This window comes from Antrostomus carolinensis, unplaced genomic scaffold (genome assembly GCF_000700745.2).
Source record: "Antrostomus carolinensis isolate BGI_N321 unplaced genomic scaffold, ASM70074v2 scaffold11034, whole genome shotgun sequence".
NCBI classification, from domain to species: Eukaryota; Metazoa; Chordata; class Aves; order Caprimulgiformes; family Caprimulgidae; genus Antrostomus; species Antrostomus carolinensis.
Genome location: NW_010308711.1, coordinates 34,959 through 47,085, shown reverse-complemented (window position 1 = coordinate 47,085; position 12,127 = coordinate 34,959). Strand labels below are relative to the sequence as shown.

At 33.2% G+C, this 12,127-nt stretch overlaps 1 protein-coding gene across 1 annotated transcript in view; it reads right to left on the bottom strand.

Moving 5' to 3' along the window:
- Positions 1–12,127, bottom strand: part of DNAJC1 (DnaJ heat shock protein family (Hsp40) member C1) — a 72,374-nt gene that overhangs the window by 56,828 nt on the left and 3,419 nt on the right. The window contains exons 4-6 of the mRNA XM_010165861.2: positions 7,730–7,895; positions 6,744–6,841; positions 5,583–5,676 (exon numbers count right to left, since the gene is read on the bottom strand). Of these exons, the coding sequence (XP_010164163.2) occupies positions 5,583–5,676; positions 6,744–6,841; positions 7,730–7,895 (358 nt within the window). The remainder of the gene's footprint in view (positions 1–5,582; positions 5,677–6,743; positions 6,842–7,729; positions 7,896–12,127) is intronic.

Genomic DNA, 12,127 nt, shown 5'->3' with positions numbered 1-12,127 from the left:
AGCCATTATACCACTGCAAAACCACTTTACTCTTTCGATGGGTTTATAAACTAGTAATATCAATGTGTTACAGTAAGAAATAAGGTAAAAAAAAAAAAGTTAAACATTATAATTTATAATTTGGCATTTTTACATGTTTATTCAAAGGCAGACTAGTAAATAAATAGGAATTGCATTACTTCCTCCTTTATAATCAGAAAATCATGCTTTCTCCTTGGGATAATAGCAGGTGTGGTCAAGCTCTTCAGCTGTGTATAACCTGGGGGCAGTTGAAGCATGCTTCCCAAGCCCTGGATACACGGGCTACTGCAGTACCTGCTGGGTATTCCACATCCCCAGCGGTGAAACAAAGGCAATCAGAAGGGGAACTGAGGCCAATGCTGCAAGGCCTCCCTGGGACCCAGTCACACCTCGTGAAACCTCAAACCACAACAGAAGAGTACCACTGAGAGCCAGTACGGCCTCGTACACATGAGCTACTCTTGGAGCTACACTCCTCTAACACGTGTGCTGGGATATGCAGACCTATCCCAGTAAGTGATTTGAAGGAGAATATAATTGGCTGCCACAGAACAACAGGCAATTAAAGGCAAATTTATTTCATGTCTTACATTTGCCTAAAACTTTTACTATGCAGGAAAGCACATTTTGTCTCTAGAGCCTCAGACGGTACCCTGTTACACGCACAGAAATTATTTTTGCTCACTTGCATACATCCAGAATACTTGTTTTACCATCCACTCCCCTCTGACCTGCTTCTAATTGACCTCAGGGTCAAGAGCTTCATCCCTACTTTGGTTTTCCCAACAGCTGCGAAATAGCAAGAAACAGAGCAAATGGGCAATCACTTGTACCACACGTCCTGCAATTGCTCACTCCCCTCAACTTATACCAACACTGGTGCTGTACAGTAAGTTGGAACACATCACAACCCTGTTAAGATGGGAATTAAGGAGATATTCAACCTTAGTGACTTGAATAAATACTTTTAAAAAATATTTTTAAGGCATATGTTATTAAATGAAATAAATGTTATTTTAATGTCATATAATGATTTCATATAAAAGTCATATGTGGAGACAAAAATAAGCCACACAACTGTTTGCTGACCTAATCAAATCTTGCTTAAAAGCTATCTTTGCCAAAGGAGATGCCCTGCTGGAAAAGCCTCTTGAGTTTAATGACACATTGCAAATCCATTTAAGGCCAAAGCCGAACCATCTCTAAACAGGTGTTGAAATGTAATAATGGATTATAAGAAAACCTGAGGAAAAAATGCCAAGAAATTAAACACCTCTGGGTCACTAGTTTGAATCTATTCCAGGCTACTAAATCAGCTACAGTAATTACCATCTGGTAGTCTACATAAAAATAAATTACTGGCCTTTTTGTTTTAATTCGCTTTGTGCTACACAAAGGTCTTTATAAACAAAAGTTTCAATTGTAATTGAAAGCTTTGTTGATAATCTCACTAGGTTATACCCAGTTCAACTACATATTGAGCGTGAACTGCCTTCTCATTACTGGTGAGCCACCAGAAGTTCTTCCAACAGTTCACTGCTAGGATGTATGCCTTACACCTACACTACTATAGACAGAAGATAACAGGAAACTATTTTCTCAACTAGAATCCATTTCTGTCTGAAACAAACAAAAATGCTTTCTGCTTCATTACACTCGGGACAACAGCAGGCTCATAATTTAGCTAATAAAAAAACATCTCCTTGTGCTGACTGGCATTAATGAGGTTGGTGTAAAAATAAATACATTCATTGCTAAGCTTCACCGCATCAAAGTGCGGGGAAAGTAGTTGACCGGAACACTAACAAACAATCTTATTTTCCGTCTTCTGAAGGAAATATTTTGTGAAGAATAATTAACAGCATTTTTAAGAAAGATTACTTTTCTTAAGTTTTATGTCTGCACATCCTGTTTTGGGAATAAACTGCAATTTACATACAACTGTTCTGCCACAAAAGAAAAGTATACTTAACTCAAGTATCTGTTCTGCATTACATTTGAACTGAAATTCTTACATATTGTATTCAGCTAGTTTATTTCTTCGTAAGAACAATTTTCAGTTCCAATAAACATTTTAATTGAGTTTTGTTTCTTTTTTTCCTTCTACTTCTCTCATTTATTTTTTAAAATATATATATATAGTCATTCTCAAGAATGAGTAAACCACAAATGACCTTAGAAACAATTTACATTATTTTTCTATCTTTTTCTTGAGTCTACATGAGAAGAATTAAACTTGGTAATAGTTTAATTTACACTCCACTTAACATTTCTTTCACATTACAGATATTTGATTTATGATACATTTTATGTATTCTTTTCCCTTTGCTTCTTCAAATAAGCTCAAAGATGCTGTTTTTACCCCCAAATTTAACTAAATTAAATGTGTGGATATAAAAGTCTATGTAGTCTCTCTCAAAATACAATTGTCAACAGTTAAAAAAAAAATAAATCATTTTTTAGTTTCTCTCATCCTCCTCTCACACATTTTTCTTCCAGTTTCTTGACATAAAATGCAGACTACGATAAAATGGCATAGGCCATCACAAGGGCATGCAAACAAAGCATTTTTCTTCAGTAAAGGCCCACCTTAATTATTTTAAGTGCCTCCTTCTGAAATTTGACATTTTGAAGGAGGAGGGGAAGCAGCAGAAAGACACTCAATTGGATAAATGAGAGCCAGGCCTGGTCAGAAGCTCAGCAACCTGAATCCTCAGACAGAGCTGTTTTAAGCAGAATATTCACATTAACTAATGGGGGAAGAGATGCATGCTAGGTAAAAGGAATCATTACAAGAAGTGGCAAAAAGTTTACACTGACCTCTCCTTGTGGTTTTTGTTTTGTTGGGCGGGGGGGAGCTGTTGGTTTGGTTTTGTGGGTGTGTTTTCTGTTTTAAACAAAGTTTCCTTTGAGGAAGAACTTGTATACACAGGCAGGTGGTTTTGTTTTCTTAATTTGAGGAAGCAGTTCAGCTATTTCACTGACAGGGCTTTGAAAAACTCAGTGGCAAAAGTAGCATTTAATTAAAAGTATTGCTAACTCTTACCCTTTTCTGTCCGAAACAGGGTTCATTTAAATGTGGATGCATTTTTGTAAGTTAATCTACAATTGCATTAGTTTCAGATGACTGACAGATAACTTTGAAAATAACTTGTTGGCTCTTAAATGACTGAAGAAAACATCTAGATTAACTCAATAAAAAACTAAAACCTGTAGTAGCCATCCTTATGTCAACCCTTGCAATACCTTGTTAAACAATCTGCATGCATAACTAGCACATATAACACTACTCAGTATCTGTAGGAGCTCTATCTTCCAGATAAGCTGCCCTAGTAATTCTACTTATACTAAAAGCCTGAAGTACTCTGAAATCTCAAGCCTATGTTATAGTGTATTATTGACAAGAAAAGCACTTGTATTCAAAACAGGATCTCTGTACCAAGGTATAATGATGAATGTACAGCTTCTTTTTTGCTATAGGTTGGTAATTGCAACTAGTGGTAATTGCAACTAAGGCAGAACTTGCTAAAACCTTAAATACCACTCAAAAAGAGCCCAGAGGTCTCTCTGTCCAGCTAGCTACAACATACGAGGTATCTTTTGCACTGTCATTTCAGAAAACATCTCCAACATGAGGTCACTGCTGCTCTTATGCTGTTCAGAAGAGGTAATACTTCTTTAAGAATTGTTAACAAATAAGCTAGAGTAATCATTTCAGGTCCTTGAAGTCCTGAATATTCTTGGTATTGAAAATTACTTATATTTTATCGCATTTTAATTTACATACTCAGTGGGTCATCTTCAACAACAACAAAACAATCCTGGAGTTAAGCAGTAGTGCAACTTACATGTGGGGCAATTTACTCTAGAATCTCATCTCTGCTTCCTTCTTGCTCCAAAGCCTTCCAGCTCTGAATTCCTCTACATCCTGCTTCCCCTGCCACCAGATCCCTGCTTGCTGGTCTCCAATTTTCCATGAATTATTGTATAGAATTTTTTTCCACTACCATTAATGAATGGATTCAAAATCCACAGCAAGAGGTTTTGGCTAGGTGTCTACAAAGCATGAAAAATCACTTTCGCTGCATTCATCTTTTCTGCCTATTCTGGTACACATAGGAGCTGCTTTTAGAAAAGAAAAGCTGAAACTTCTTATACTGACGACTTAACAGACTATCTTAAAATTATAAAAATGAGAAAATGACATCTTAGAAAGATTATAAGAAGTCCTAATTTAAAATTGTTAATGAATCTTACTATATTCTATAATATTTTTAATATTTTGCAATTAAGGCAAAAGGGAAAGTACTATTATTATGAAGAAAGTTTCAAAAATGCAGCAACAGCAATTGCTGAACTTAATTCTTTCCCTCTAACTCACCTCAATGAGGGATGAACATCAAAGTTCAATTTGGACACAACAGTTGATTTAATTGAACATCACAATTTTTGCTTTAAAAACTTGCAAAAATACACGTTTCTTTAATAAAATAGTCACACAGTTCTGATGAAACTTTTAAAAAAGGAAGAGATAGTAACTTTTGCATCTCTTTGTAGGAAAGGTTAAAGCCTATACAAATGGATGCTGAAAGAATGGACTTTATTGCATTTGTAACTTTTACAGGCCTTTTGCTAACAGATCAGGAATTCTGAATTATATGCTTTTTCCAGCTTGAACACAGACAGAAGTTGAACATTGATGCCATTATACTATTTATACTTCAGAATTAATACTCAATATTTCTGTAAACCAATGTAAATTTCAGCTTGTTCCCTGATCCATATTCACTAGCAGTGACAAGGGTATTCAAAATAAATGGGTGTATTCAAGGGAAATGAAAAGAAAGAGCATGTGATATTAAAAAAGTTATTCTGGTAACTAATTTGGCAACACTTCCACTGGATGAGTATCAGCTAAATTTTACACTTTATAGTATTAGATTAAAAAAACCACAACTATGGGCAAGGCTGCCACATTTACGGTTATAAATTACAACCTTTGTTACTTTACCTTAGTCATCTCAGGTATCAATTTATATCATTATGCAGTGACTCAAAAAAAAAAAAAAGCAGGTCACTCAATCAGAAAAAGTAATTTCACTGATCCCCCAAATTTAAATGATATGCTATTTTTTTCATAGCAAATATTGACACCTCCCTATTTGAGGTAAAAATACTTTTGTTAACAGATCGCATGAGAAACATCACTATTCCTGATAAGATGTGTGTGTGTGTGTGTGTATACACACACACACACACACATATATATATATATATATCTCTCTATCATCCCTCTCCCATCATTTATTCTTGTAGTTTTGCCTAGCAGGAACTGCTGCTGAATTCTCTAGCACATGAAGATTAATATCCATTTAAAATATATTAATATTTTGATAAACTTACAATATTACATTTTCGTCCAAAGAGTAATTTTTATATCTATACACACATATGGTACATGCTTGAGACAGAAAATTCAGAAGAACAAGTGCTACACATCTCATTATGTATAGTAACATCAAGAAAAATAAAGCAATATAACTTAAAATCACTACTATTACCTGGAGCAGCTGAGGTAAAGCTTTCACGGTCAGACAGAACCATATTCCCAGTTTGCATGGAAGTAAGTCATGCCATTGAGGTTTGTCCAGTACTCTGCAGTCAAATGAAATTGTAAGTTTTTCATTACTGACACACAATCTCAGTCAGAACTTTCCTATCGTCCTTTAAAATGATTAGCACTTGTCAACTCCTATAAAAAATCATAACTACATAACATTAAAGACAAAATTTGAATATTTAATTAAAAATACATAACAGCTAACTTCTACTCATTGCTATATTTTAATCTCTTAAAAAGAGCTTTTCTTCAAGAAAATAAATTTGTAGGCAACATAATCACTAGTTTAAAAAAAAAACACAAAGCCAAAAAAACCTCAAGCCTCAACCAAATGTTCACAAGTGCTGACAGCCAGATATGAAGACTGTAGCATAAACAAAACAATACATAAAAATTAATGTCATTTGCAGTTCACTGGAGCATTACTCACTGATGTCATCAGGAAAGACGACAGGCAGAATGGTCTCTGATCTCCATCCTGCATTGATCCAGTTCATGCCCCTGCTGTGTGAACTATTTAAACCCTTTATTTCTTTCTATGAATCAATAGAAGAAATGGTGGTATCTTTTAGAGATTCCTGAAAGTCACTATTTCCCTATGTGTTTCTTAACAAACAATGGTTGTTAGAAGCCTTTCCCAACAAACTTGGTTTTAAGTTAATCAGATAAAAAGCATTAAATCAGACAAGCATTAGAACCCCATAAAAAATGACTTGTTTGGCATGGTAATAAACTAAAGCTTAAATAAAATAAAATTTGTTACATTGTAATCACAGGCAAAAACCTTCAGACGGAAAAAGTTGTAAAATCTTCTAAAATCAACTTGTAGGGATAATTCCCTTCTATAAGCCAGATATCATTAATTCAGCCTTAATCTTTCAATTATTGTTACACTGCTGAATAAACACCACACATTTATTTATTTCATCAAAACCTGAAAACACATCTACAACGGCACACTTAGTATCAGCAATGGCTGTTACTACAAATACAGAGGTTTTTTTCTCATAAAATATCTCAAAGATGCAGGGAGAAAATTATAGAACTAAAACAGTAACTGATAAAATGTTTTAAAATGTGGAAAACAAGAGTTCCTTCCCACCTTTCATTTTTGTCTACAGCAGCAAGTTTGGCTTCATCTGTACTTCTGCCGCCTGTTTTTTTCTTCTTCTCCCTCTTTTTTCTGCTAAGCAGTTCATCCTTGATGTAGAAAGAACCACGGTTACAGGTTATCATTAACATGTAAACCACAAATGTTACTGGGACTCTTCTGTGAAGGGTAAACAGTAGAGTAGCATTTATGCAAATATATCTAGGGGTCCTACATGATTAAGTAAAATGATCTATCTTAACAATAACTGTTGCCATGGTATCCAGTCTTTAAACACACATGAAGTCCAGTTCTGTCACTCATGTGTATCTCCATAGCAATCAAAGTTTTCTAAGAGGAGAAAGCATTCAACTTGCCTCTTTTCTCATTCATCAACTTCAATAATGCAGTGGAAAATAAAAAAAGTAAATAGATGCTAATGTATGAATATTTTCCAAGTTATGCTTAGGTTTTTTTCTAGTCTACTAAGAGCAACAGAATTTTATATGACAAAAAATAAAATAATAAAAAATAATGGGGTTTCTACTGCTTACCAATGATACCCTGTTAACAAAAACGCAAAACAAAAAAGCATTTAGCTAAGAACAAATGCAAAGCAAGTATGACTTTTAAATTAATAAAAACTGATTATTTTTAAGCAACATTTAGGAAAACCATAAACATGACCACAGTGGCACATGAGTGTCAACAGATAATAGAAGAGTTTTTATTCCTCTTCTTCCTTCCAGTTAAAAAAACAAAGAACCACCTCTTGCTACAACCAATTCTAGAAAAATTAAGAAGTTTTTAGATTAATATTTTTGAAATGTTGAATATCTCATTCTATAATTATCACTATTTAAAATGTAATCCTTTTAAAATGTTAAAAATCTAAATTCAAAACACAGGAAATGGTAGAGATCTCTATAATACGCAAACTTCTGCAGGAAATTCAATACTAATAATTGAAGCAAGTTTGATTTATTACCAATACTTACCAGCTGTTTTTCCAGGTAGATTGACCAAACCACAGCATAATGGCCCACTGTGAGTATAATGAACAAGAGTAATGCCAGCTCAGCATTGCTCATTTTTCTCACCCGCCTGTAGTAGAATACAGGCTGCCGCCAATCTGGTAGTCCATTGATCAGAATATCATCATACCTACAGTAGCAAATATAACAGGCTTTCATGGAGAGCTAAAAATGAAATAAGCCAAACCATCCAATTATAAAGTAAAACAAATGACAGTCCACAGACCGCTTGAATACTACACACACAAAAGATCATTTAGTAATTTATTTTTTTAATAGAGCAATGCCTTGTTTTGTCAGCTGCTAGGCTTGCATCTGGAAACAAACAGAACCAAATGCAGGGAAATGTATCTAGTCTTTTGCAAAAAAACAAAACAAAACAACAACAACAAACCAAAAAACCAAACGAATTTGATTGCTCCTGCAACACCCCCCTTCCCCCCCATCTCAGTTCATTCACTTCTGAAATAACAGACTTCTAGAAATGTAGATGTGTTCTACCTACCTAGTAGTTACACCCCCTGATTATTGGGCAGGTCTCTATGATAGAAGTAAAAAAAACCCCTCAAACTAATAAATAGGTAGCAAGGAACAAAAATCTCAAACACTATAAACCTTTCTTTCTTTTACAAATTAAAAGCACAGGTGTTGGGGGGAGGGGAGAGGTATCTTCACTTTTGTTTTGTCCTTCAGTAGCACAAAATGCATTAGGTAAAAATGCTGCCAGACTTAACATAGCTTCTGTGTCAGACATGAATTTCCATTAAAGGCTTCATTTTGATGTTAGAAAACAACGTTCACCACAGCTAGACGATTTTGATTTTCTATTTGAAAAGCTGTCTCCGAAATCAAGCTATTTTAAAACTGTTTAATTTTACTAATACTACTGACTGTACAGAAACCATTTTATGATAATTTGTCAGTTTTTCTTCACAGAAATGTCTTGAAATATCTGAGTATGTCCGGGGTCTTTTATTTACAGTATGGTAACATCAACTTTAAAATAAACAAACCACAAACACGCAAAACAGATTTTTCTATTTGTTAACTTCTCAGAGTAAAGTTTTAAACAAAAATCTCTACAGTAAACTGAAAAACCTGTACGTTCAAGATGCACAACCTGTTAATCTTAAATTGAACACAACTCATTACATATTCTAATCACACCATTTCCAGAATTAAATCTGCACTGAAAGGCCTAATTTGGTGCAACACATTGACCAAAATATTTTAATTAAAAATATTCTGAGTTAGTCGCAGGCCTAATTACAGGAATAGAAATAGGGCCTATATTGTCATGCAGGTCAGTAGAACTCAGTAGTAGGTTTTTCTCAAGTAAATTGACCGATCCAGGAATAATAGCGCAGCTGCTAAACTGCCAGTCTTGACATGTAAATCAATTTAAATGCAACAACTGCACTAGCTACTTTGATAGTTATTAAATTGATACCTTGGAGATGTGCTAAAAAAAATTTCCACAAGCAAATTCATTTTTTTTAAGCAGAAAAGAAGCAGTTAAATTTAAAAATATAATTTAATTCAGCTATCTAGAAAAGCTGACTCTGGTCTTGAACATTTGTTCAAGTTGGCACCGTTATTTCTATGCAAAAGATTTAACACCTCAGGATTCTGCAGTGTTCTGAACGCTACCAGAAGTAAAATTCATATTACAAAATTCTATCTTCCATGACAATTATGAGAATACTAAGATTAATATTCATTATTGTAAATGGATATTTAGTATTGAAGTAATATTTTTTTTCTTTTCCCAATAAGTCAGAATAAATTAACTACTGATGCCTTAAACGAATTCTGTTCAGAAAAACTGCTTAGCAAGTTATTTCAAAACTAAAACTTTCATGTAACTTTTTGTTTAAGAATTAAGTAGAAGTTTTAGCATTTAAAAATAATAATGCATTTGCTAAACATTTTGGTGTTAGAATATGATAAACTATTTTAGGAACAAAATAATTTTAAAGTAAATTAGGTTGACAAGATTCAAAAAAGACACTTATCCTTTGAAAGCTTCAGAGAAATATACATAGAATCAAGAAAGAGATTTATTTTAATACTACTATAAATTTATTAGCATCTGTCTTTCTTATACACCAAGACTTGTTAATTGATGTACTGAAAATGTGGCTACTGATTAAATACAGTCCATATATGCTAACAGTAACAATATAGTAACATGTAAAACAAAACTGCAGACTATCATTTGGCAACCACGTTCTATTATAAATTATCTGTTAAAAAAATAAATTAAGACAGCAGAGTCTCTTGCATTAAACACTTTAAACAGCACTCTGTATTTACTAGGCTATGTCCGCTGTTCTGAACAACAGTCTCCAAGGATTAAGTCTCAGAATCAATGCTCTATTGATTTTACTATCAATGAGCATTATGGCTCACACGACTGGCCATTTTAAGGGAAGATAGCTTCTATTATAACCCACTTTTTAGAATATATACTGTTAAAAGATAAATCACTGCTTTCAATAGTAATTATGCTCAGTATTTGAAAAATAAAGATATCAATGATTTTTAGGTTTTCAACTGGAAAATGATCCTACTGAAACTCAGAAGCTTCCCATAATTTTTAAATCTTGATTTCCAAATTTAGGATGTGATTTAACTAAAAGTAAGTTTCTCCTAAGAGAATTTCTTTATAGAATCATATATTAACTATGAAAGACAGTTAATTTACGTGCATCAAGAACTACATTCAAAATTTAACTACAAAGCATTCTTCTTTTGGCAATCTAAATTAATTGTTACTCTACCTAAGAAAAAAAAAAAACATTAAGCTGAAAGGAAAAATACATCTGCAGTATTTTTTCCTCAGACATGTACACAGAATGCAGAAATCTTTGACATATGAGCATGCCTGCTAGTGCATCTGAAATGCAGCAGCCACAAAGCTAAAAAACCCCAAAGCATCACTACAGAAACAGAAAGACAAAAAATTTCCCCATTTATAACTTGAGTTGAATCTTTATTTTAAAGCTGGGGATTCTATCTATACTTGTACTAACAAGTAACCAATAACAAGATCATTAAAATTTCATTCTCCTGTAAAGTTTCATTAAATAGTTTTTTAGAGCGATTTGTAAAATCAAATATATTGCAAGAAAAAAAAAATACCTGTAGTAGCTAATTATAATATCATCTGTTTTAATATAATTTACTTCTCCCATTAAGAGAACCACTGCATTTCATATTTCAAATACTTTTGGAGATCTGATATAGTTTATATACTATAACCTTGAATTAATGAGATGTATTCTGAACTATGGGAAGACTGCACTGGTGTTTTTTATTTTGGGAGCCTTTTTTCCTCAAGCTGTCAAAGACAGTTAGTGCAACATCAGCCAGAACAATTTATACCTATGAATACAGACATTTAATTATAATGAGAGCTAAGATAAACACCTTTCTTACTCTAAACAAGTATTTCTTGATTCCTTTGCAAATGCTTCCTGTAATCAAGCTCGCATTGTTATAGAGGATAGGCCTGATTGATAGGTAAAAAAGCCCCATAAAAAGGTAGCAAACAATGAAATTAAAATGTAAGATTTTTGCCTAATTACAGTTAATAGAAGTGTGTAAAGCTAACTACTTTTTCATAAATTAAAAACAATCAAAGGCTAATAAAATTTATCATCATCAAGTCGATTTACCAATAAATGCCTTAAAGTAAAGCAGGTTTCAGGAAATGCACCGATCTCTACATACCCTAAAGATAAACTTTTCCGTAGAATTTCACACACTCTGCAGTGTGTACTCAAAACAAAATATTATGTTCTGCTGCGTGTATATTTAATTTAATGTTAAACACTGCTGCATTAAACAATGCTGCATGTATGTTTAATGTTAGAATATTAGAATGATTTCATTATGTATCGAAGTTTGTAAGAGAAAAGTACTAACATGGTAATATTACTATATTCTGTAGTACTACTAATAATATTATATAGTTGCTTGTGAAATATACTAACTGCCTCAAAAAAGCAAACTATATTTTAATCATAAAGCCCTGTATTATGATTGTCAGTAGAGAAACTATAATATTTTAAGAAAGGCTTTTGCTTTCAGATGAAGTAAAAATTCACTGATAAATATGAAAATACAAAGGTTTTAGAAAAATAATTACATTTAGCTGGCCAATAGATATGCCTTTTTAGAACGTTGTTTCTGTACATGCACACATACAATTAACACCTCTGACATTCACCAAGACATGGAGGGAGGGTGTAATGAGACCCAGTTTTATTGTTTCAGAATGAGTTAATCACTCATACAGTGCAGGATCTTATTCCTGCCTATACTGGTTCACTCTGTACACACACCAAGACCAATGTT